Source organism: Cricetulus griseus, unplaced genomic scaffold (assembly GCF_003668045.3).
Source record: "Cricetulus griseus strain 17A/GY unplaced genomic scaffold, alternate assembly CriGri-PICRH-1.0 unplaced_scaffold_93, whole genome shotgun sequence".
NCBI classification, from domain to species: Eukaryota; Metazoa; Chordata; class Mammalia; order Rodentia; family Cricetidae; genus Cricetulus; species Cricetulus griseus.
This window is the reverse complement of record NW_023277436.1, coordinates 61373-88918: the sequence shown is the minus strand read 5'-3', so window position 1 is coordinate 88918 and position 27546 is coordinate 61373. Positions and strand designations below refer to the sequence as shown.

At 38.7% G+C, this 27546-nt stretch overlaps 1 protein-coding gene across 1 annotated transcript in view; it reads left to right on the top strand.

The window, feature by feature from the left end:
- LOC113838724 (zinc finger protein OZF-like) overlaps positions 1–27546 on the top strand; it is a 46631-nt gene that overhangs the window by 2028 nt on the left and 17057 nt on the right. The window contains 4 exon segments of the mRNA XM_035453939.1: positions 11934–12657; positions 12659–12920; positions 22433–22511; positions 22959–23013. Of these exon segments, the coding sequence (XP_035309830.1) occupies positions 11934–12657; positions 12659–12920; positions 22433–22511; positions 22959–23013 (1120 nt within the window).

The window sequence follows — 27546 nt, the reverse complement described above, 5'->3', positions numbered from 1 at the left end:
CAAGGAGGCATTACAGGGTCTCAAAAAACTTAAATCCTGGTGTCAGAAAATTCTAGGTTTTTTTTTTCTTTAGAATAAACACAGTTTTGTCAGGTGGCTGATATGACACCAGGTAAGAAATATTTGTAAATAAAACACAGTTGTGTTAAGAACTCACATCATCAAGCAAGGCTTTCATTTAAGCCCTCAGCCTGGGCGTACTCAGTAACAGCTTGGGGTTTGGGCTTGAGAGCTGTCATTGGGGCCTGATGTTTTGACAATAAACAGAGCTCCTTAGAGAGCTGTTAATGGTCTGGGGCCAGGAACATTTGGAAGTGTCTCTTCAAATCCTGAGAACCAAACTCTTCCTAGCATATGGAGCTATTGTTTTCTGTCCTAAGGCCACTGTGTCTTAAGTCAGTAATGTTCTTGAGATACTTTGTTTCTGTTATGTGGAAATGTTTGATTAGTCTCTATCTGAATTTCTCCAATTATATATTTTGATTACTTCATATGATTTTCCCATATACTTCCGACCTCTCATTCAATTTATGTGGTGCACAGGATGCTATTCTTATCAAGAAGCTTAGTTAGTCTGGGGCATATCATCTGCATTACCTCACAAACCTAGCATTTATCTTTGCTATATTCTAATTGTGCTGTCTTTCATATCCCCAAGACCTTCACCTCAGGACATTGTCCCTAAAGAATAACATGTTGTTTCAGGTCAATGCTGTACTTAAGAATTTACTTAAGGAATATCCTGGCTATGTGATTGTATTTTTACTTAACTACTAGTATCCACTTCTAAGGACTGGAATCTTTCTGATTTATGGTGTTCATCTTTATAGGAAAGGTATGAGAAACTTTTCTTCTGATCTAATACTATTCTCTAGTCTCTGGAACACATGGTCCTAAAATATATTTCACGTTTTCAAAATAATTTTTGACATTTTAAATGCATCATGTTCACCTTGCGTTTTCTGCCTCTAAGCAATATGAATAATACTCCATTGTTTTCTATTCTGTGGCCTGTTTTTCTTTAACTCAGCTACACAGAAACAACAGTTACTATGATGATGTAACCTGTGTTTGCTCTCAGGGTTTCCCAGTTCTGAGGCAATGGGTTTCTTGCACAGGACATTAAGTGTGTAATGTAATGTGCACACAATGGACCCTGTGCTTTGGATGAGGAACAGGGTATAATATATGAGAGAGGAGGAATTGCTACTGAAATACAAACTTTTTAGGCTAGGGCTCTGTTTATGCTGCTGTAAGGGCAGAGCTGGAAAGACTCTGCTGTCTGAGTCATTTGACCTCTGATCACCCAGTAGCAAAGCTGCTAATATGAGTCCTACCAGGGTGGCCCTAGCCAATGTGGGGTTTACTGGGGGCAGGTGTTAGCAGTCAGGAGTACTAGGGCCAGGTAATTCATGCTTTCTTCCCATGGTTTCTTCTGCCTTTGCTGAAATGAGTTGTAAGAAGGACCACAAGCTTTACCATTGTGGCTGAATGGTGTCCAGAGAAGGTCTGTTGAGCTATCATTTCACTTATTTATTTGTTTTTCAAGACATAATTCCCCTGTCTAACAGTTGTGGCTGTACTGGGACTCACCTTGTATACCAGTCTGGTATGAACTCACAGAGATCTTAATGCATCTGCCTCCCAGGTGGTATTATTAAAGGCATGTCCCACCACCCCACTACCCAGTAAACTTTCAATTCTGTTGGAATTTGAACAGAACATGAACCAGTGTGTACTTCTGTTGGTAGATATGTTGAGCTGGGCAATGACGTTTGTCCTCCATCCCTCCCAGTATGGATTTACTGGATAATGGGAGACTGCAGCCCTGGAATGGGGGATATAATTATTGCAGTATCACTGTCCAGTGTTCACATATGGGCAGTGCTTCTGCTTGCCGTGGGAAGACAGATTAGAAAAGTGAAGGTGTTGTTTCTAGGATTTCTGAATATCGCATTCCTTCTTCAGCATTGTATTAAAATATTGCAAATAGCTTAGGAACTTGTGGAAAAATGGTGATGTGGATTGCCTTTCATGAATATAGTATTAGAGTGCTTGTGTCTTGTTGGTGCAACTTAGCACAATGATATGATAAGTTTAGTTACAGGGGAGAAAACACGTTTCTGATATGCAGATATTTCTCAAGTGTGCATGGTGCTGTACAGGTAGATTGGGCAGATTCCATGTTATGTGCCATAGAACATGGAAATGGCAGCATTTCTTTCCCTTTTAAAATTTAGGTTAGAAAATTGTTTGTTTTATATGTCAATCACAGATTCCTCACCCCCTCATTCCCTGACACTCACTGACCCCCTACTTCACCCCCTTTCTGCTCCCCAGTGAGGGTGATGCCTACACAAGTGATGTTCAAAGTCTGTTATATCATTTGGAGTATGGCCTAGGACCATCCCTGGGTCTCTATGCTGAGAGAGTGTTGTTTTATGTGGAATGGACTCCCAATGTCCATTCATATACTAGGGTTGAATTCTAAACCAGTATCACAGGCCCCATAGATTGCCCAGGCCTCCTAACTGACACCCATTTTCAGGGGGCCTGAATTAGTCCTATGTTGGTTTCCCAGCTCTCAGTCTGTGGTACATGAGCTGCCCCTTTTTCAGGTCACTTGTTTTTCTGGATATCACCCATCTGGTCTTGACCCCTTTGCTTATCACTGCTCCCTATCTGAAACTAGATTCCAGGAGTATGGCTCAGTGTTTAGCTTTAGGTGTCTACTTCTGCTTCCATCAGCTTTTGGATGAAGGATCTAGGATTGCATATAAGGTACTCATCAATCTCATTATCAGAAAAGGACATTTAAGGAAAACTCTTGACTATTGCTTACATTGTTAGCTGGTGTCATCCTGGTATATCACTGGACATTTGCTTAGTTCCAGATTTCTCTTTAAATGTGATATAGGCTCCATCTATTATGGTATATTTTTTATTGCTCTCCTCTATTCTTCCCCTATCTCAATCCTCCTGCTCCCTCAAGTCATCTGCTCCCCACCTCTTCTTCCCTTTTCATTCACCTTAATCTTTCTCCTCTCCCCCATGGTTCCAAGTGTCTCAGGAGATCCTGTCCCTTTCCCCTTCTCTGGGAGACCATGTATATCTCTCTTAGGATTCTCCTTGTTTCCTTGCTTCTCTGGTGGTATGGATGGTTGACTGTTAGTCCTTTGTTCCATTTCTAAAACCCATATATAAGAAGGCACATACCATGTTTTTATTTTTGTGACTGGGCTACCTTCTATCTATTTGCCCATGAATTTTAAGATTCCATTATCTTTTCTGCTGAGAAGTATTCCATTGTGTAATTGTACCACATTTTCTCTATCCATTCTTCAGTTAAGGGGTATATACGTTGAATCCAGGTTCCAGCTGTTACAAATCATACTGCTATTAACATAGTTGAACAGATTTACTTGTATGAATGTTATTTTTGCTAAATACCTATGAATGGAATTGCTGTATCTTGTAGATTGATTCCAATTTTCCTGAGGAACTTCTGTACTTATTTCCAAAGTAGTTGTATGACTTTGCATTTCCAGCAGTATTGGAGGAATGCTCTTTTCCAAGTGCTCTCCACAATAAATTGTCATTGGTGTTTTTGATTTTAGCCATTCTGACAAGAGCAATATGCTGCTTCAGAGTTGTTTTGATTTGGATTTCCCTGATTGCAAAGTATATTGAGCACTTTCTTTAGTGTCTTTCAGACATTTTAGATTCCTCTTTTGCAAAGTCTCTATTTAATTCTGTATCCACTTTTTAATTGGATATTTTTGGTGTTTTGGTGACTAGTTTCTTGAGTTCTTTGTATATTTTGAAATTCAGCCCTCTGTCAAATATGGGGTTGATGAATATCTTTTTCAATTTTTGTGGGCTGCCATTTTGTTTTGTTGACTATATCTTTTGACTTACAGAAGCATCTCAGCTTCAGCAGGTCTCATTAATTAATTGTGGATCTCTGTGTCTGTGCTACTTGTGTTATGTTCAGGAAGCTGTCTACTTTACAAATTCTCCCAGGGTACGTCCTACTTTCTCTTCTGAGATGTTCAGTGTGGGAGGATTTATGTTGAAGTTTTTGATCTATTTTCACCTAAGTTTTATGCATGGTAATGGATATGCATATATCTGCAGTCTTTTACATGCCTGCACACAGTTATGCCAGCACTATTTGCTGAATATGCTTTCTTTTTTACATTGTGTAATTTTAGTTTCATTGTCCAGCATCAGGTTTTCATAGGTATGTGGGCTCGTATCATGGTTTTCAATTCAATTCTATTGTCTACCTTTTATTTAAATTATATTTTTTTGCTGTTTTATGATTGAGCATCAGTGGGGCTGTATTTTCCTAAAACAAAAGTTATTATAAGGAGATTATGATCCATCTCAAGCGATCACCTCCACTTCTGGAGAGAGATCTACAACATGGTGCTTCTTTATTGGAAGAAATATCATTCACTCAAGGGTCAGAAACAACAGTTCAAGTGTCATTTTGAGGTGATTTTGTGAAAGTTGTGAAGTCTGTGTTTATTTAATTTTTATACCCTTAGAATTTTAGGGAGCTGGGTAACATTAGTCGTGATTACCCCTTTCGTTTCCTATGTTTTCTTTGGTCTTTTTGATTAAAAGTTGCCAGGATTTTTCCTGCCTTATTTCTTAACATTTTCTCACCAACCCCTTCTTTCTTTCAAAAGTATTTTGTCTAATTTTATTGATCTCTCTTTGTGACAACTATAGATGTCGTATTATGTGAATCTGTATAGAGATTTTGTGTACAGTATATCGGTAACCTAGTTATATACATTTTTCTTAAAAATGTTGGACCTTAACCAATTTGACTTCATAAAATATGTCATCAGTTTCTGAAGTTTTTGTTTTTTGGGAAAGCTGTTGTGGAGAGACAGTTTTGTTTTTTTCTTCTTTATCTTAAATGCTTGCCTCTTCCCATTTCCTGGCATACTGGCATATCTGTGTTTTCCAGTTGTTGTTATCTTTATGTTTGTGCGGTTGATACTTAAGTGATTTTTGTAATCAATACCTTGGCTTTGGATTTTAAAAACTTCTTGTATATTACAGTCTCTGTCTGCTAACTAGCCTCAGGTATCAACATGTTCAATTCTAGGGTCATCTGAGAAAACATCAACTGAGTGTTTTCTTAGATCAAAATATCTGATTTCTGCCTGAAAAAGATTGTGTTGACTGATGATTGATGTGGGAAGAAGACTTCAATTGAGTTGGCAATGTCTCTGGGCAAATGGGCTTGGGATGGTTAAAAAACCTAGCTGAATACAATATAATGACAAAGCAAAAGATAAAGTAAAGAAACAATGTTTCCACATGTTTTTCCTTCAGTGCCTAACCTGACTTTCTTTCCTAAGCACGCCAAGGATATACTCTGGCATAAGGGTAACAACAAAATCAGTTCAGTACCAGAGTAGCTTCTACTTTCATTCATCCTTTCTCAGAATTCTTTAAGGGATTAATTCATTTCATCTTTCGGGACATCTGTCATCTTTATAAATTAGGTCTTAATTGTGCTTCAAGTGTTTTAGAATTTTCATGACTTGCTGTAGTACAAGAACTGGAATCTAGTAGTGACTCCATTTTTGTATGTTGGAAGGGTGTTTTTTTTTCCCTTGGCTTCTATTTGTTCTCTGATTTTCGTATCTGCGGGCCTATGGTTGAACAAGGCTCCTCACCCCAATTTGAGGGCTAGAAATCTTGCTGGAGGTGTGGTCTTTGTTCCAGCAGGGTGCAAGTACAATATAATGGTTTGAGCCACCACCACCTGGCCCTACTACTCTTTTAGATTGGATCAATATAGTGTAGCCAAGGGTTGCCTAGAAATCACAGAGATCCACTTGCCTTTGCCTCCCAAGTGCTGGGTTTAAAGGTGTGCTCCACCATGACTTGGCATCTATGGCTAAATATTGCCTGGCTGCACACTGTGGTCGTCAGTCGAGATTTTTTTTTAATTATTTTGTTTGTTTGATTTAGACAGGGTTTTCTTTGTGGCTTTGGAGCCTGATCTGGAACTTGCTTGAAGTCACAGAGATCCACCTTCCTCTGTCTCTCAAGTGCTGGGATTAAAAGCATGTGCCACCACCAAATGTCAAGTTTCATTTCTTAATGCACAAACGTAATACAACCACACTTGTAGAAACAGTTTAAAGGCTCCACAAAATTGATGCCATAAGGATCCTACTGAAGTGATGGTGATCGTCCTTAATTAGGTAATGATCGGAGTGCTTTTAAATTTCTGAAACCACCAGCTACAATGTTGTGATTCAGGAAAGATGAGTTCTAGGTGACAAAAGGAATTTCTGATCTGCAGACGTTTCTGTAGTGTGGATGCTGTTGGGTGGGTGGATTGGACAGAATCCACATCTTGGGTCTTATTATATATGGCAGGAAGCAGATGTTCAATTATACTTCTACATCATTTTCTGTGTGGGCATCAGAAGGGCTGGGTTTGCCTCAAACCACAATGAGACATTAGAGTTTGTGGAATGGTTGCAAGAGATTACCCCCATTTGTGGAGAGAACTCTAGGCCATGAAGCATCTCTGTTTGGAAGAAATACCGATAGCTGAAGGTTCAGAAAGAACATTCTAAGTCTCCCTTTTAGTTAATTTTGTGGGAGTTCTGAAGTCTGTTTATTTAATTTCAAAACAAAAAGAAACATAGGTAACTGGGTAACATTGGTCAAGTTCTCAGTTTACCTGGCTGAGTTTCCTTTGATCTATTGATGAGAAGTTGATTATATTGTCCTGCTTTTGTTCTTGTCTTTTTCTATCCATCCACTTTATTCTTTCCGAAATATTGTACAGCTTCTTGATTGCTATAGATTTATGTAAGTATAGAAGTCTCATTGTGTCAATGTGTGTATTATTTTTGTAATCCTTCTGTGAATTCTCTCTGTTTCCAATTTGCATATACCTTTGGAACTAGATTTCCTGTTATAAGGTGCCTGTCGATTGATTGCTGTGCCCTTTCTCTGAGTGCTACTGTAGGGGATTGTGAGGGGAGTAAAGATGACCACAGATATCACAGCATGGTGAGGGATGGGATACTATCCCAAGATGGGGAGGATGGAATGAGGAGGCATGGGAGATCATGAGGCAGACCCTTCTCGAGGCTGCATGGGAACCTGATAGCAAATTCAGTGTTCTATGAGGTTCCTTGTGTTCCTGGAAACTCCTCATATCATGAAGATGGCTGTTGAATACTTCACTCTGTGTGCTGCATCTGTAGAAAGTGTTTTAATCAGGTATCTTCATGTAGAAACATCTCTGCTAACAGCAATAAGTGCTTTTGGAAGTCATGTTGCCAAACTTGAAGATGCCTAATTGTTCTAGTGTCTTGTAGAAGTTCTTCATTTCACATTTAACATGTAGGTGTAAGATCCATTTGGAGTCAATTTTGTGTGTGCTATAAATGCCATTGGTTTTTGTCTTGACTAGGTTTCTTTCCACTGGGTGGGAAGGGCAGAACAGGGAGGACTGTTATTTCTACTTCATTTGAATTCTGATTACCTGGTAGGGGGGCTGCTAATGTTCCAGGCCCAGCTGGGTGTTCCTGGCCAATAAGGGACTGTGGTAATGCTTAGCAATCAGGAGTACTGACTGGTGGCAGGCAGCTTGCAGTTCCTTTCCACGATTTTTCTATCCTTCTGCTCTATGGACTTGTATGGAAGAACACAAGCTATACCATGGTGATTGGAGGGTGTCCAGAGAACGTCTGCTGAGCTGGTATTTCTGCTGGAATTTGTCTAGACCTTGAGACAGACTGTGGTTCTCTTGGTCAATGTAGTAACCTGAGCAGTTGTCCTTGTCCTCTGAACCTCTCTGTATATGTATTTCTTGCATAGTGGAGAATTTACAGCCCTGGCATGGGAGGATACGGTGGTTGTAATATCACAGTCCAGTGTGCATGCACAGACACTGCTTTTGGTGTGCATTGGAAACACAGATGGAACAAATGATAGTCTGGTTTCTAGAATTTCTGAGTAATGTTCTCCACTTTAAAGTTTGTCTGATAAATATTACAAATAATTTAGAAAATGGTAGAAAGATGTTGATATGGATCATCTTTCAACAATACATGATTAGATTGTTTTTAACTTTCCACTACAACCAGCCACAATAGTGTGATTCAGTGCTGTTTAGTTCCAGGGACGAAAGTTGTTTCTGGTCTGCAGAGATTTCTCAGGTGTGCATGGTGTTGGTCAAGGAGTTAGGGCAAGATCCACATCGTGGGCCATAATCCATGTGTTTGAAAGTAGATTTTAAATTATTCTTCCATGTTGTGTTGGGATTAGTTCCATGGGTCTGGGTTTACCTGAAACAATGGGAGGAACAAAGGTTGCAGATACATAGCAAGAAATCTCCATGTTGCAGAGAGAGAGCTCTAGAGCATGGGGCTTCTGACTTTGGTAGAAATATTAGTAGCTAAAGGGTCAGAAACAACATTTTACGGTTCATTTTAGTTCATTTAACCAAAGTTTTGAAGTTTGTGTTTTCGTGGATCCATGTGGTAGAAAGTAGATTTTAAATTATTCTGGCCAACAGGGCATCAGCGGGAGCCTGAACCTCACAGAGCCTGAAATGATGGGACAAGAGACTAAACAAACGGACAGCAAGATAGAATTTCTGATCAATCTGCAAAATTTTATTTTTCTCAGAGACTTTATATGGTGTTTGAGGCAGGAAGCTTGGCAGGTCTGGGATTCATCAGGGAGTGGTCTTTGCATGCTAACCAAACCATAGCATGTTCTTGTCAGTGTGTAGGCAGGTAATAGTAGATTCAATAATCTAACATTTTACCTTATGGTTCCTTTATTTGCATACATATAACAGTTGTCTCTGAACCACCAAATAATCAAAGGTCTCCTACCCTTCAACAGTTGAAATGTGGGAGTCATGTTCTCCAGATGCTATCTGCTGTCTGTGGATGAAGGTATCTTTAAAGGGACCCAGGGAAAATTTGAGATTATTTTCAAGTTGTCTGAAGACCATCAGTAACTTTAGTCTATATGCATTGCCTGTTAAGTTCAAGAGGTCTCAGTTGCTCTACTCATGTCTATGTAAACCGAAAGCAAATCTACAGCCTCTTGTTTCCCGTGGAAACAGTAATAAAATTGATTCTACAAAGCATTTTTGATTTTCATTTGACAAATATTTTTGACTTTTTAAAAGTTGAGGTATTCAAAAAGTATACAGACTCCTTTACTTCAGCATTCCTTCTTTCAATTCCATTTATATCTGGACTTAATTAACTGTATGCATTTTAGCCTTTTTACTGCCAGTGCAAGCATTAGACGGCTTAGCTACAACTGGATCTCCCAGCTGGTTATGCCCACTTCTGAGCTCATGAAAACAAAGCCTAAAACTCACAGACCACTCAGAGTTCAGTCAACAAGAACTACATACAGCCTCCCTAGAGCTCTACCATTCCCGTGATTGTGTTATGGCAGTCATTTTAACTGAGATTATCATTGTTAATTAGTGTGCTGGCTTTTCAAAGGCTCACCAGCAGGCAGAAACACATTAAGGAGATATTTTTATTTTTAGCTTTCTCTGGTGTTACATGGAAATATGGCCCCATTTGGGTGCCATGTATTTACATAATGCTTTACTCCTTTATCTCTTTAGATTTTGACCTTCTGGGAAGGGCACCTCCCAGTCCCAAACTGATACACAGATGCATGTTATTACTTATAAATGCCTGGCTTTTACTTGGCTTATTGATATCCAAATTTTCTAAACTTAAATATCAACATTTACCTTTTTTCCTCTAGACTTTTACCTTTCTCCATTTATTTATATCTTACTTTTTGTCCCAATGCACTACTGGCTGTGTGACTTGATATCTGACCCTTACCATCACCCACTTATTGTACCTTGCTCCTTTGTCCTTGCTTTCAGATTTATTCTTTTATATATACTTTGGCCTGCTACCACAGCCTATCATTTTTCCTGCCTCACTATTGCATAATCACCTCTTTGTCAGATCATCAGGAGTTGTAGACAGTCTAAGAATCACAACTTCACAAACCCACAGCATAAACAAAAGCAAAACATGTTTACTTCAGTATCCAAATGTTCCACAGCATAAAAGTAACACATCTTAATATAGTTTTCTACGGAATCATATATTTACAATATGGTCAGGATCATGATTTCACTTGCACATATCTATGTGATATTTTAGAATGCCTTGACCTATAATGATGTGCATATCGACTTCACTTGGGAAGAGTGGAGATTTCTGGATACTTCTCAGAAGAATCTCTATAAAGATGTGATGCTGGAGACTTACAAGAACCTCGCTGATATAGGTAAGATTGTATTTTCCTTCGAATTTTAAAATAATAGGACAACAGTTCCAATTGGATATTGATGCTCTTCTTTAATTTTTTAAGAGAGAAAGGGATGTGGGAAAAAAAACATTCATATTTCTAAAGTTCACTGAAGAAAGTACCTTAAATTTTAAACATTTTTCAATAATAAATATACATTTTTTACTATATTTTAGAATACAGTAAGGGAGACCATACTACTGAAGAAGAATGTACAAGTTCTAAAAGACATGAAAGGTAATTTTCATCTATGAGCTGATAGAAATGTGCTTCTGACGAATTTGAAATCTGTACTGGAATTCTGAAACAGAACCAACAGTGTAATTAAGCACAGGTTAAAGTGCATTGATGATTATTAAATTCTCACAAAACCATATACCTCAGCTTCAGGTAGGTAAACTGAATTTGCAAGGCACTGTTATAAGGAAGAAGTCAAGGAAACAATCCCTTGAGAGAAATTACCACTCGAATCTTCACTATATGAAAGCTATTCTATAGAAATGTAATTCCATTTATTTCATATTACCTATAGTATTAAATGTATACACATGGTTGAGGTGATAAGCATATCTTCAAACTTTCCATTAAGTAAATATTCCATGGAAAAGCTAATTTTACTCAAGTACTTGCTGTTACTTTTGCATGTTTAGTGACAGCAGCATTCATTGTCAAGAGTTAAAGGGCAGTTATTGCAGGGAAAACTTAATCTCACTAGAACATGTCTATAAGGAACAGAAAGTCAAACTGAATTAAATGTTGAAGCCTCTTCTTTGTAATCTTTACTAGGTATATAAAGTATTAGTTAGCATAAAAGCCAAGTCAGCAAAGGGATATGGAAAACATGGTATATTTCTCTCACAGGATATTTAAAAGTCAGGTAGTAGTCCCCATTTGAGCATAATAGTTGAATTTGTTTCATGTGTACAAGTAATTTTTTTGCAACTTCACTGATAATACACCAACAATCTCCCTCTGGAGTAAATCCCAATGACTCTATTACTGTGTAAATACATCTGTTTGTTGTAGTTCATTAGCAAATGTAGTATTACTCAAAGTGCAGGAAAATTAAAATATATAATAAGGGTGATAAAGTTCTGAATTTTTCCACTTCTCTTCAATATGTGAAAAGTCTCCCATAGAAAAAGGTTTTGAAAATGAGAACTGTATAATAAAGGATTAAACCTTCACAAGCATTTTCGAATACCCTTAAAGAAGGGTAAAACTTGAGTGTAAACACACTTGAGTGTAAAACTTGAGTGTAAACACAGTGATAAGATTGAAAGATCTGTGCTGGGCATTGGTGGCATACACCTTTAATCCCAGCACTTGTGAGGAAGAGGCAGGTGGATCTCTGTGACTTTCAGGCCAGCCTGGTCTCCAGAGCAGGTGCCCAGATAGGCTCCAAAGCTACAAAGAAAAACCCTGTCTCAAAAAGCAAACAAACAAAAAGATTGCACGATATGAATTTTCTTTATAATTTAAAAATTATAATATAAATTAATGTAATTTTTCGAGATCCAACATAGTATTGAATATTGTAAAGCATTTACATATATTCATTTTGCTTGCAGGCATGAAAGAAGCCAAACTGGAGAGAGGTCTTCTGAACATACACAATGTGTTAATGCCTTCACATATAAGAGTGATCTTCAAAGTAATAAAAGAACACACACTAGAGAGAAACCCTATGAATGTAATCAATGTGGTAAAGCCTTTTCTTGGCAAAGTCATCTTCAAAGGCATAAAAGGTCACATACTGGAGAGAAACCCTATGAATTTACTCAGTGTGGTAAAGCCTTTTCTTATCATATAAACCTTCAAAGGCATAAGAGCACACATACTGGAGAAAAACTCTATGGATGTAATCAGTGTGGTAAAGCCTTTTCTTGTCATAGTCACCTTAAAAGGCATAAGAGGACACATACTGGAGAAAAACCCTATGGATGTCATCAATGTGGAAAAGCCTTTTCTCGCCACAGTAACCTTCAAATGCATAAGAGGATACATACTGGAGAGAAACCCTATGAATGTTCTCAGTGTGGTAAAGCCTTTTCTCAGCACAGTAGCCTTCAAATGCATGAGAGGACACATACAGGAGAGAAACCCTATGGATGTAATCAGTGTGGTAAAGCCTTTTCTTGTCATAGTCACCTTAAAAGGCATAAGAGGACACATACTGGAGAGAAACCCTATGAATGTCATCAGTGTGGTAAAACTTTTTCACAGCACAATCATCTTCAAACGCATAAAAGGACACATTCTGGAGACAAACCCTATGAATGTATTCAGTGTGGAAAAAGCCTTTGCTCAGTACATTTCCCTTCAAATGCATGAAGTAACACATAAAGGACAAAAGCCTTATGAATGAAATCAATGTGGTAAAATCTTCACATTTCAAAGTACTGTTAATGTGCATAAAAGAACACATACTAGAGAGAAACCATATGAATATTATCAATCTTTAAAGCCTTTGCTCTGCAGATTCATCTTCACAAATAAAAGAACACATAATGCGGAGAGACCCAAAAAATGCAATCACTGTGGAAAGGACTTTGCATGTCAATTATTTCTTCAAACCCATAAAAGAACACATATTATAGTCAAACCCTTTTAAATTGACCAGTGCAGTGTGGTAAAGCTTCGGCATGTGCCAGGAGTCTCTGAAATCATTACAAAAAATCATTTAGCAGGGAAACTATGAATGTAGTCAGTTGGGTTTAATTGTGCACTTCATAGAGGAATAAAATTTATGGTCAAATGTTAAAGCCTTTGTAAATTACAATCATTTTTGAGAACCTGAAAAAGTTAATGAGGCTTCTCCTTATCAAGTATTTGGTGGGATCTTTCACAGTCACACTTCCAATCAGTTTGACAACAATATTTATTCTGTTGAAGAAAATTAACAGTGTCAACAATCTATGTAAGCATTGTCATGTGCATGTTTATATTGTTGCTCCAGCACACACATCAAAAATGAATATATGAACTTATAAAGCCTTATGCTTCGGGTAAAAGTGCCAGCAATGAAACACTACCCGACCCAGGAACCAGTTCCAGTGAAACAAACAGATTATGGCCCTCAAACTGCAGCCAAAGAAACTCACCCTTAAACAAGAGCCAAATACTTAAAAAGAGCCAGTGAAAGAAATACACTTTTTCCCTGAAACCAAAGGCAAATAAACAAACTCTATCTCTGACCAGCTGAGGAAAAATCCAAGCAATACCTAAGCTCAAAAGCACCCAATCCCTAAGCAGCAGTCCATCAAAATCTCAAAGATTTTTAGACCTCAGGGACTTAATTTTTACCAATTAACATGCTGAAAAATATTTTCTATGGAACACCTATGCTCATAAAAAGACATATATAAACCCTATGCTAATTCAGTTGGCAGCTCACATTTTCCACACTGATAGGGGCAGCCGCATTCCTGGATGACTCCCTTCCAAATAAATCTGTTCAGTATGTTTCTGTGAAGGAATTCTTTTACCACAGTGGATATAGAACTCCCCAGAGAACCAACATATACCACTGATGGTAATCTCCCTTAGGGGAATATAGCAGAAAAAAAAAAATTCACTGTTGCCACATTTCTGGAGCAGTTTTTCCCATAGTTTAGTGAAGCAGAAGAGTGACAATTTGTCCTGGAGCTAAGAAGACATGGTTACCATTGCACAGAAAATCCTCATTGGAAAAGACAATAGAAGAAGCAATGGACATTCATTCTGGTAAACTCTTAGCAGAGTTGAAAGATCACTTGTGATAGTCTCTATCTAAGTGGAGCAGGAGTCCTACATAATGCATGGAGATCACCACCCACTGGAACACAACTTCATATATAGCCTGACTTCCTGACAGTCAGGACACCTTTATCCTCAAAGCTTTGTTTTTTACAGGATACCTTCCCTTCACAGCAGCATGTATCGCCTGACAATAAACATTCAGGATAGATTTTTCTTCAAAGCTCTTGTTATCCAGGATACATTCTCTCCAAAGAGTCAGTTATAACATGACTTCCTAAAAGTAAGGATATCTTTGTCTTCAGAGCTGCAAGTATCCAGGCCAACCTCACTTCACAGATGAAGGTATATACCGACTTATGACATTAGGGGTACCATTCCCTCCATAGCTGTAACACTTGCTCAGTGATTTTAAATGATAATGTGTCTCATAAGAGATTTATGCTTCTCTTCAAGTGCATTAACTAACTAGTGTAAATTTGGTGTGAAACTTACTAATTTGTATTATTTTCTCTCCTCTTTTTGTTATAATATTTATGCCACCTTATAAAAGATTTAATTTGGCCCTGGTTTCCAGAGGGATACAGGAGCGTCATTAAAATTTGCATGACACCTAAAACAGGGGTCTAAGAACTCACATCTCCAAGCTGCAGCATAAGGCAGAGAGTAGGAACTGATGCTAGAGGTCACTGCATTGGGGGTTCTATTTTGAAATATTTGAGATGCATAACAAAAAGTCCAATATGTGTTGAAAATTCATTTAGTCAAGTTTATTTTTTGTCCTGATATTCGTTGTTTAGTTTTTGTTCATTTTGTACTTTTGCTTAATGATAGGTATTTTTCTGCTGAAATGTATATAATGTCACCCAAATCATCTAAGTGGTACTTTAAAAAAATATCAGGCAGTGTGCGATCATATTTTTCCAATAACTGTTTGTCTGAAAGTGTGGTGGTTTATTGTTCCTGGTTATTTTTTTCCATATTTTCACAAATACCGTTCAGATTTTCATGTTTATTAGGAGCCTGGCTTGGGTGTCAGTAACTCATGAGCGTTATGTGTCTGTCTCCTGAGTACAAATGCAAGTGTAGATGATATATTCCCAAAATGTGTTTTTTTCTCAACATAATTTAGCAATGTTAATGTTAAAATGCTTCATATATCAATCATAATATAAGATATATTGAATTCCTCATATGTGTATTCAAATGGTGTTTCCTTTTATCTGGTAGAGATATTGTTTCTGGGAATCAAAACCTGTCCTTGTGGATAAGCATTCATTTTTCTAAGTGCTGAGCCTTTTTTCATTCACACGAATATGTCATTCATAGCAATAAGTGTGACTAGCTGACCTAATTTGATCTTTGTCTCATCCCTGATGCCTCAGAATAAATATATTACATCAGAAACTTAGACTTGGTGCTTCTGGAGTTTTCCAAGCCCAAGTCTCCACAAAATGAATGATAAGTAGAAAATAAGTTATCTTCAAAGAAGTTGACAATAAAATTATTTAAAAGATGGTTGACTAACCAAAAGCACAAGCGTGAGTTTGTGTACCATGTGGTAAATGGACATAAATAGGTTACCATAAGCTCACATGCCAGATGTACTCCTGCTTGATTTTATGCCTCCTGTGTGGAGAATAGGAGAGAATAGGAGCTTGCAGGCATAGTCTCTCTAGTTTAAATGGGCTCATATTCTATTTCCGGGTTACTTGCAAAACATTCAGTTTGGAGCGCTGAATAGTGATAACAATAGATGACATCAAGATTGTGAGGAGATTCTGAGACTTGAAGTCTCTCTAAGGCATAGACAATAAGGTATTTACAAAGAGATGGGAAGATAGGAAGAATGTTTAGGGAGAGAGCTTAGGGTTTGAAAGCACAAGGATCACATGCCAGACAGCTTTCTTCATTTGTAACTGAGGGCAAGGTGGCATAAACTGTACTCTGTTTCCACGCAGGTGGAGTGGGTCAGCCCCCTCCAGTTCTTCCACTATTTAATATTTGGCAACTCATGTAGCTGTCAGTGACAGTACCCTGCAGTCCACATTGTGACTGTAATGTTCCTCGGTCTCCACAGCGGCAATCCCTGGTGCCTGCCTGACTCACAGGAATAAGGGTATTCTAAGTGTCATTTATATCGCTCCTTTTGACCAATAAGTAGACAACATGAATTTCTAAATTTCCTGGGAATTTCATTGCAGGAAAAGACTGATTCCAGCAGATGAGAACCTCTCTGGTGCAGCAATATTTATGACTTATCTGACCATCTTGCTGAAGAGATGGGACCTGAGGGTTTGGGGATGCTTTTAGAGATGGGAAAACTTTTAATATCGGCTTAGTTATATTACTTAGCTGTGCAGATCTCTTTCCTTCTATTCAAACCTGTTACCATCCAAGGATGTATTAATTACCTTATGTCTACATCACTGTTCCAAATAGTATCAGGCAAGAATCATTTCCATATATTTTCATCCAAAACTGCATGTTCAATCCTGGAGAGAAACCCTATAAATGTAATCAGTGTGGTAAAGGCTTTGCTCAGCACAGTCATCTCAAATGGTCTCATTAGACTGTATTCAAATATTTGTGCATACTTAATTCACACATACTTAGCAGAAATAAGAAGGTAAAAATCTGGGAAAAATCAGTGAAAGTGATGCAATGTAATTTAAATAAAATATGTTACAATAAATATTAAATAAAAATATGTCTAGAGAGTGACCTTAACAATTAAGAACACTGGTATTGTTGCATTGGAAAGAGGTTATGTTAATAGAAACCATGGTTCCTCTCCATCTCTGGTAACTTCAGTTCCAAGTGAACTCTTTCCCTCTTCTGGCCTCTGCTGCTACTGCACACATCCAAAAATCAGTAAACGAATATACATGAAATAAAGTTTAAAAATGAGATTCTTTCTGGTCCTTCTTAGAAGCAGATGTGGCCTTCCTCTAGCAAGCCATACTCAGAGGAAAAGAATCCTTATTCTGAGGGAAGAATAGCTCAGAATAGCAATTTATTTAAGAATATCATACACAGTGTGCATAAGTGTTTTCCACTTTTTAAAATTTGTGTTCTATGTGCTTTTATGTGTGAGGATTGTGGCACTGACATATCTTTTAAATGTATCTTTTACAACATACAGCGTAATCTAGTATAATACATTGTACTTTATGATATATTCATATTTAGATCATAAGGCATAATCTAAAGGATAGTTTTGCTGTGTAAATCTCCATATGCCAAAATGGTTAGACTTGCAATCTTTTACCCTATTTAAAATTTACAAAGCGTAACCTCAGGCCAAAGCTAAAAGAGACATTAGGATGGCAGATGTTAGTTTTCGGGTGCCTGTACTGGCCTGTCCTTCTGGTTCTGATAGCATAAGCCCTCAACTGCAGCCACTAGTAGGGCCACCTGTGTATTTTCACTATGGACCCTTTTGAAAGTGCCTTGCCCAAACCAATTTACATCCTGCTCTGTTTCTCTCCCTCCTCGTGTCTGTTTCTCTCTCTGTCTCTGTCTCTGTCTCTCTGTCTCTCTCTGTCTCTCTCTGTCTCTCTCTGTCTCTCTCTCTCTCTCCCACTCCATCTCTGCCACTCTTTCCTCTCTCCTACTGCTCCTGTCCCTGAAGACTGGTTTCTCCCACTCCCTTTCCCCTTTTTATGATCCCTTTCCCTAATTAAAAAACCCTCTGTTTGAACCCTGCCAAATGGCATCTGTCTGGGATAACTAGTGTATGGTCCCAGGTAGTGAGTTCATTCTGTGGATGCTGGGCAGGATTAAAGCAGTGTTATTTTGTGGGCATTGTCAGTATTTGGGTCCTGGGGACTTCTTTGGCCTCCATTACAGATGCTGTTCTGTGGGAAAACTAGTATAGAGTCCAGTGTAATGAGTGCAACCTGATGTTGCTGGGCAGGATTTAAGGAGTGTTATTGTGTGGTGGGCAGTGCCTTATGTGGGCTCTGTAGATCCAATATACCCTCTGTTTCCAGCAATGACTAGTAGAGACAGGATTGTGTTTAAAGAAATTCCAAATTATATTGTGTGACGAAAGCCTGGGCTATAGGAGACATTGACCTAAAAAATTTGTTCTCAATCTTCCTAATTCTGTGAACCTTTAATACTTTTCCTGAAGATGAGATGACCCCAAAATGTACAATTATTTCACTGCAATATCTGTTGGGTGCCAAAAATTATTCTATTAAAAAGTTTTTTGGGGTCCAAATATTAGGCTCCATTATTCTGGAGCCTGAGTCTCCATTGTCTTTCAGATACCAGCTGAATTACAACTTAATGTCTTGGCCTCAGTAGAGAATGTCTCCTAGTTTGTACTTCAATAGGCCTAAGACTGGAATAGCCCTGTTCATGGGCTGAGAATTCATTCTATATGCCAAGAGACTCAGAAGGGGGGACATGGGAGGAGATAGGAGAGGCACTTGGGTGGTCATTTTGACTGTTGGAAAGTGGGTTAGGAAGATGATGGCATAAACTGGAGACTCCAGTTTTCAGATGGAATAACAGGCCCTCCAAAGAATCACAAGATGCTTCTGTGCCTGGTCATTTTTACCTTTGGGTACCTAGGAGTTTCTAAGTCCACGTTCCCCCACTCAGGGAAGGAACTGAGGCTGGTTCGTGCATGGCTCCCATCACAGCCCCCAAGGACATCAGACATAGCATGGGACTGAACAGGCTGGAATTTCTGGCTTCTATAGCATGGGACTGATAAAAGCCAGAAACTGGCAAATGTCATAACTATATTTTCACTACTGTTATGAATTATAATACAAGTATCTGTGTTTCATGATGGTCTGATACCAGTCTTGTGACAGGGTCATATATTTGATTCCCCAAAGATGAAAATCAATGCTCTAAAAGGATGTAAATCAATGGAAAGCACTTGAGAAAAACTTTGAATGAAATTCTTAAAACAAGGAAAATTGAAAAACAGAAAGAAAAATCAGTAATGCATTTAAAGATAGTGAACTTTCAAATGATACCAATAATTGAGTTTTTGAATGATGAAATGTGGAAGAACACTTGTGCCCAGATTGTAGAACCCCAAAATAACCCAACAACAACAGATGACTCACTGAATGCAAGGACAAAGGTTTCTATATTGACTCGAGGATACGAGGTACAGCACGCACCTCATTTTCCGTGAACAAATGGAGTACCCACTTTCAACTGAGGGATGTTTTTATAAGAGAAAATTGTAGAACTGGAAGCTCCAAGATTAGAAAACTTGTGTTGTTACAGAAGACATGTCAATTACTTTATGATTCAAGGAAGGTGCAATTAAGAAGGATGCTGCAGAGAAAATGAGTTTGGTAATTATCTCCTGGGCTGGGGACTTCTATGATTGATAACTATCTGATCCTCTTTGGACTAGAGGAGTGTCAACACAGCTCAAGGGTGTGATATCTTGTCTAAGGCCTATAGTCATGTTTACCATTGTTTAACCTCGTCTGTTGGGCAGCCTTTTGGGAATTCAGAGATGCTTAAGTATTTTTCTATTTGGGATTTGGAGTCTGGGTTGTAGACTTTTATTAATTCTCACTTTCACATTTAGCTACACTGACTTTGAAATTGAGTAGGCAGTTTCTTGATAGAGAAAATGCCACTAATGACACATTTTATGACTGTGTCATATGTATAATATTAGCCACTGAATATTGTAAGCTAACATGCAGAGTTACAGTTGTTCACCTCTTTCCAAAACCTTTGATCTGACTTAACTTAGTCAATCAGGATTGCATACATTTGCATTAGAGAGATGAAAATTGAATACTTAGTAGTTCAAGCAATCCTCCATGAAATGTACACCCATCAATTATGTCTTTTTTTCATTCCCATTACAGAATTAATGCATGCAGGAAAGTTGTTGATAGAGAAAGTCCTTCACCATGCCCCATCAGTCATTCTTCATAATTCAGAACTCTGCATCTCACTGCCTCCAACTTCAGACTGTGATCTTGCTGCCATCTTATTTATTTACCCCTGAAGTGTTCCCAGTGCAGTTTTCTACTCTTCTGGTCTGAAGGGAAAAATATTCTTCAAAAATAAGTCTTTTTCCTTTTATGCAATGGACAATCCAATATGTGACTCAAAGTAGAACTTTTAAGATATTGTGTTGTTGCAGATTTTTAATCCAATATTTAGTGTGGTTCATCAGGATAACAAGGGCAATGCCCTATGTGGCTGCAGACAGGGTTCAAGTCCACTCAATCAATATAGGAGAACTAAACTGCTTTGCCAAAGCCTGGAGATGCAGGAATTCTGGTAACAATATACCTTAATTGCACACCAGGACTTAATGTTGGTTGTGTCCCTTGAGCAGCATTCAGAGGCATGCTGTTTCAATATGGCATTTCTGCTGGTTTTAAATTGGGGAATGTCTCCTTTGTTGCTGCATTATAGCTGGTTAAACCCCAGGAAGAAACAATTACATCTAATCATATTGTACTCGAACAGTCAAGGTTAGCATATTAATTATCTTTGGAGTATTTCAGATGCAGTCCTCCACTACCTAAATACTGTTTTGTGACTTAATATCTCCTAAGAACTGGTAAATCTGTATACTATCAATTCTATTGCCATAAATCTGTATACTATCAATTCTACTTCCATATCACAGTTTATAGTGGGATGCTCCTCTACACAGAAATACTGTTTACAAACTCCACAGAAATAACTACAAATACATTGAAAACCTACACATTAAACATTCAAAGTGTAGATCTTCTGGAATACACTAAGGGACCAGTGCTCTCTGAGTTTGACAAATCTGTTTTAAAGCAACATCATAAGCACTAACGGCCCCTGCATTTGTCAGTGATGTCAACAAGGATATTTCAAACCACAGTCCCATCCCAATTCTCTGCACAGTCCACAGACAGCAGAGTGAACATACTCAGAGTCTGCCAGCTGGTCCAGAGAATTGCAAAGACCATTCAGCCCCCTTTGTATCACACAGAAATAAACTGGAACAAAGAGGCCCATTAGCACTATGCAGGATAATGCAATCCCAGGCAGGTACATGGCAAATTCTGCATCTGGCCACTGATTCCAACCCAGCCATGGGAAGACACTCCTCACTGGTTCCTGTGGCACTATTGGGCACTTTTCCCAGTCTGGGGATAGGAGCCCCAAATTCACCATATCATAGCTTTCCAACTCCTCTCTGCTCAGCTCACTGCAGCAATACTCATAGCACAGCACACAAGACCAGCAGAACAATTTCTCTGCAAAACAATGCCTGGAGATGGCAGCAGGAAGGACCCAGCACAAATTCTGAATGGCAGATCACCTGAAGGACCTGATTGCCTAGTGAGGCCTGAGTGACAAGGGCCTCTGCCATAGGCTTACAGTTGCTGTAAGACACCGAAAAATGGTTCCTGGTCCTGTCTTCCACCCCAGATAAAGACTTTTTCTACATCAGCAGAGATAATCATATCAATAGCAATTGCCCCAGGCTCCAAGAAGAGACACTGCTGCCTTCCTCTACACTATGTGCAATGGAATGAATTTCTTTCCCACAGGTAAAAGAGTAGCCAAAATACTAACAACTATAGACAGATTTCAGGAAACCATAGGAGAGGTTTATTATGTGGCTTCACACTGAGGACAGGTGAACTGAAGTTACTTTTTATCTAGTTGCAATAGGTACTTCAGACAACCAGGAAAGAAAATGAAGAAGTAGATCAAAAACAAGATAATGGGACTTTCTCCCTTCAGAAAGCTGGATGATGGCTTCATTGCTTTAGGAGTGATAATCCTGAAATTCAGAGCAAATTATTGACAACTGAATAGTTATATAGAGTAGTCCTAATGGAGAGTTGAATGCTTAGATAATAATGGAGCAGGGAAGACTGTGTTTAGAAGCACTATTGATAGCCAGCACACCTTACTCACTGGGGAATTAAAAAAAAACACAACTCATGGTTCTCAACTGGAGTGCTAGAATGTATCATTCCACATATGTGGAAATGGATTCATTAGAATGGACAAGGATACTGTAACCAGACAGGCAAAGGACTGGAAGAAGGGAGATTAAGATTGAAGCTTCCAACCAGGCAGGCAAAGATCTGGCTGGAGAAAGATTAAAGGAAAAGGAATATAGGCCCACTACCCGAGTATTTGAGATAACAATGAGATGTGTAGCAAGGTGTGATTAACAAGAGGTAGCAAGCTATTTAAGTTACCAGCTCAGAACTGGGAAATTTAGAGTGTACCATAACTCTATGTCCTGCAGCTCTCCTCTGCTAAACTGAAACAACCAGTCCATTAAGCTGAGAGCCTTCTGTTCTCAAACGGCATTCCTCTAATTCAGGCCTTCAGAAGCCTCAAACATCTGAATTTTTGGAAACACAAGTGCCAAGCCTGAACCTGCTGCTGCTGCTGCAGGAGAGGTACTCCCCTTCTATGAGCCTAGTGACTATGGTTCTTAGGATTGTTTGCTTATGCTTGTCTATTACTTTGATATAAGTTTGAAATAAAACTTAATATACTCAACACCAAATCACTGAGTATGCCATTCCTACTGGGTTAAGACCTAGTAAGGGCTCAAGACAGAATGTCTTAGGTTTGGTGTTCAGAGTCCAAAAATGGTTGCATTCCAATAATAATTTGAAGAATCCAGGAGTTGTTCTGTTCATGAGTTTGAATATCTCAGCTGGTCTTCAATATACAGCAGAATCTCAAGTGGCTCTTAATTCTGATAAAGGAATGAACTTGTTATCCAGGGAAAGGGCAAACAGGAAAAAAGAGACTTCTTTCTTCAAAATCTGTTATATATATGTAGGTTACCACCAGATTAAAATTGGACCTTAATCTTTGATTTTTTTGGTATCTTCAAGACAGGTGTTTCTGTGCAGCCATGGAACTCATTTTGTGGACCACACTTGCCTGAAAGTAGGAAATTCCAAATGATTCTGTCTCCTGAGTGCTAGGGTTAGAAGTCTGAAGCAGCCATCAAGCAGCTGAGGGTGGATATCTCCCCAAGTAATCCAGATTAAATGTTATTCTGTAATTTTAAAATCTATTGAAAAGTCCCACATAGGTGTACCCAACTCTTTGAGTTTTAGTTAATTACTGAGGTGGTCACTTTGACTACCAAGAATAGCCATGACAACAACCTAGGCAGAAGAATGGAACAAGATTTCTTACCTGAAGGAGGCAAGGGATCCTGGGAGTTATTTCGAAAAAGAACCCTTTTCCTAAGCAAAAAGCATATGGATTTGCACTTAGGGAGTATAGATACATTCATGTGGTATTCTCCCTATTCCTAAGTAAGCTCAGTTTAAAAATCCATTTCTACACATGATAACAGTGTAAAATCATATACATTTAGGGACATTTTTACTTCAAAGTCATGCAGAAACATATAAATTATAAAAATGATGGAAAGAAATTCCTTTGGCATGTTCATCTTATACCACAATTCTTACCAGAAAATCAGGTAAAATGTACTGCTATGGAGCATAGGCCACCTCTCAGGTTGGTGTTTGTTCCAAAAAAGCTGCTATGGAGCATATGATATCTCTCAAACTTGATGTTAAATCTAAAAGATAACTGCAACAATGGCATAGTTCTCAAAGTCATAAATTATTCAGAACACAAATACAGAAACTTTCAAAGAAATGATACTTAGTGTCACTGTATACTCTACTCTTTAATGAACAGTTATAATGAAGTCTATTAACCTCAAAAAGAAGCTGTTTTTGCCTCTGAGTAGGCTGGCTAGGCAGATCACCACAGCTGCTTCCATGCAAGACCAGAGGGACTTTATTTTAAATATCTCTGATTGCTGTGTTTCTCATGGCTATAATATCACATTGGAGAATTCCATTTTTTATGGTTTATAACCTAAAAATAATTATACTAGTGTTTGTCATGAATGCATTTGTACAGAGTACTTACCAAGCCCAGAGTTACAGAAAATAGTTAGCTAACTTCGCAGGTCTGGGATGGATCCTCTGTAAAAACACCCAGTGAAATTAATTGCTGAGCCATTTCTCTAGTCCCTAATATTACTTAAAATTTATTTACATATTGATTATTTGGGAGGTATTTTATTACGTCCCCCTTTTATCCCTTCATTCGATCCCTTTCCAAACCCCTTACAAATTCTTATGTTTTAAGTATATGTGAATATATATGCCGATATTCCTGAATACAATTTGTCACATAATTTTTGTTGGTTGTATATACATTGATAATTGCCTGACCATGCTGTATTAGATAAACAGGGAGCTCATCCTTGCATGGGACTCAGTCTCTCAAATGGAGTATTCCAATTTTTAAACACTATCTGATATATGAGCCTGACTAGGCTGTCTTACACAGAAAACATAATCAAGAAGAAGAGAAAACTTAGGCTGGAAAATATCTTAGCAGTCAAGAGGACTGAAGATTCTTTCAGAGCATCCAAGCTTCCATTCCCAGTACATACAGAAGCTGACTCTTATTTGTAACACCAATATCAGGGGCTCTGACATAATTTATTGGCCTCCTTGGCCACAATTAGAAGAGGAGACATAAAATATGAGAACTATTTTTTAAGATTTGTAGATTCCAGAATATGGACACAGACTGGAAGATCATTGTAAGATTTATAGGCTGTGTCACACAGTCTTGAGAGAGGCACACAAAACACACACACACACACACACACACACACACACACACACACACACACACGCACGCACGCACGCACGCACGCATGCACGCACGCACACACACACACACACAGTTAAATGAGAAATCCTCCGGATTGCATATTCAATGTGACAGAATTATAGGTGTGGAACAATGTGCACAGATGGAATCTTGTTCCTTTGTCCACCTCTGATGGGTTTCAAAGTCATCAGCCATAAACTGGAAATATTTCTGTGATGGTAAAATCACTTACTTCCAAAAAGATTATTCCAGTTATATCCCCTGTATCCATGTGGTGAGAAAGAGAAAAGCAACTCCAAAAAGTTGTTTTATTGACCCAGCCTGCGGGACACTTATCAACGCAGGAACCTAGGTGGGGGAGAAGGACAGGAGACATGATGAATGAGAGCAAATCAGAAAAGTTGCTCAAGCTCTGTATTTATTAAAATGAAGGGCAGGGTTTTTATAGCGGTGGGGGGAGGTGCTTCGAAGTGTGCCGGTGGGGACAAAGGAATTCTCAGCCAGATAGGAACTGTTTGTGAGGAAATGTGCTGTCTCTGGCATGCCTGCCTAACTGCAGGTGGTCATTTGAGAACCAGCTCTAAGAAGAGGAATCAGATGTTTAAGCTTGGTGGTTATCACAATGGTGTTATTCAGGCTTATTACCTGTTAATTAGGTTGGATTCCGGAATCTCCTCCTTTTCTGTTTTGTAAAATAAGCCATTGTCCTATAGGACAGAGAGGAGGACTTTTACCAGTGGAAGGTAGTAGGCATTAACTGGGGGAGGAAAATCAAGGCTGGATCCTCCTTTTTGGTGTCTTTTTGGGGAGGAGAGGAATCCTGAAGATTTAGTCGGGGCTTTGAACACCAACCACTGTGCAATCAGGCATATCTCTCAGGGTACTCAGAGTGGGACCCTATGATCCTTCCCCTGCAGTTCTTACCCTTACACCCCTGCTAGTGCCCATCCATATTAGCAGGCATAGCTCCAAATTCTATGCTTTCCCTAAGGGAGTCCATACTCTAAGGCTCAGTTAGGCCTCGATCAGCCAGGTCAAGTCTGGTAGTGTACTTGAATTGGTTTGGAGGCCAGGGAGTCTATTTGAGCCTTGATGAACCCTGCAAAGTTTGTAAAAAGCAAAAGGTCCTAGCAGCCGGAGAATCAGTAAGTCAAGCAAAGGCCACAGGAAGGGGAGGAGATAAGCGAGTATCTCATTCCAGGCACTCCATAGGGACTGATTGAACAGCTCCCTGCAGTGTTTTTCAAGTTCCTCTTGATTTTTTTTATTTGATCCCAAATGACACAGAATTTGTTGGTATAGAAACAGCATTTTTCCTGTAAAGTTAAGCAGATGCCTCCCTTGTCTGCAGTAATTCTAGGCTGCTCCTATTTTGTAATACTACCTCTGCTAAGGGAACAACCTGACTTTGTAAATCCTGGACTGATTTATAAACAGCTTGGACATCATCAGTAAGTTGTGACAGGCAAGAGTAGGTGGATATTGTGATTCTCACACCTGCAGAGTCAGTGGCTAAGGCTCCTGTCACTCCCAATCCTGTCAACAAAGGGCTAACTTATTAGTGCTTTTGAGTCTGGGAATTAGATAATTAATGGTTGGAATAGAAATGAACTCATTGTCAGCTAACATGTCTATTTCTGGGAGGAGGGTGGCCAGGATGCATGGTCCTGTCCAATTGGTAGGTAGCATTGAATATGCCAGCCCATTTCTGCAGGTAAGGAGTTGTCACAGGCTGGTACAGGGAGCCATTGATACTTTAATCACAGAATAACAGGATTTAAGGAAGCTTGACCTACATCTATATCAAAACTATTAATTTTAAAAAGTTTATAAAAGCAAACTGAGTTATTAAACCCTATGGGCTGAACCTTAAAAGGGATATTACATGTACAAATATCAGATGGGTCTTGAGGGCAGATGGAATCATTAAGTAATGGGACCATTAAGGGCCATTGATTCCCCAGAGCTAGGCAAAGACAACAATCTTCTGCCAATTGAGGGTTAGTAATGTGTAGAGCATAATGGGTGGCTGTTATTATTTCAGATGTGTAGGGATCCTTGTCAACCCCTCTGGATTTAGGGAGTAAGAAGGGGTGATAATCTACATGGGGGACTAAGGAGTCAATCATAGACTCTTGAACCGTGTGCTCTCTGATGAGATCGGTATGTCCATCATCAGAGACAAGGATGGGGGCCTATTTTATTCCAACATGCCTATTTTCCTGTTGTGGCAAGGCAGGAAGTGGTAGCATATTTGTAATTGCCAAGAACGTGGGGTGTGATGGACCAATCAACTCCAAATGTGCTGTCAAAATTCTTAAATGTGATGAGAGTAAAATAGGATTGATCATTATGTATGCATTCTTAGAATGTGTCATAGCTTGTAGCATGCATTTGATTAACGAAGGTGTATACTTAGGGGAGATTCCTGGTTTTCCATTGACATTAGGAATGTCATATGGTTTAGAAAAATGTCATTCCTGATGAATGCCTGTGGTGGTTACATAAAAAAAAAAAACCTCATTTTTATCTTTGATTGTTCTAAATTGAATCCTATGTGCTTTCTTTCTATTACATGAACCAACTCTGGATGAAGGGAAACTGTGAAGAGTTTAAATGCCTCAACACCTGGGTTACAGGAATGACTGATTACAAGAGAATATATTTACCTGTGAAAATCTGTTGGGTTAGAGATTTTTAATAATGTGGTGTCAGTGTATGGGCTTGTGAATTTACATGCTTGTTCCCAAGAAGGTTAGACCTGTG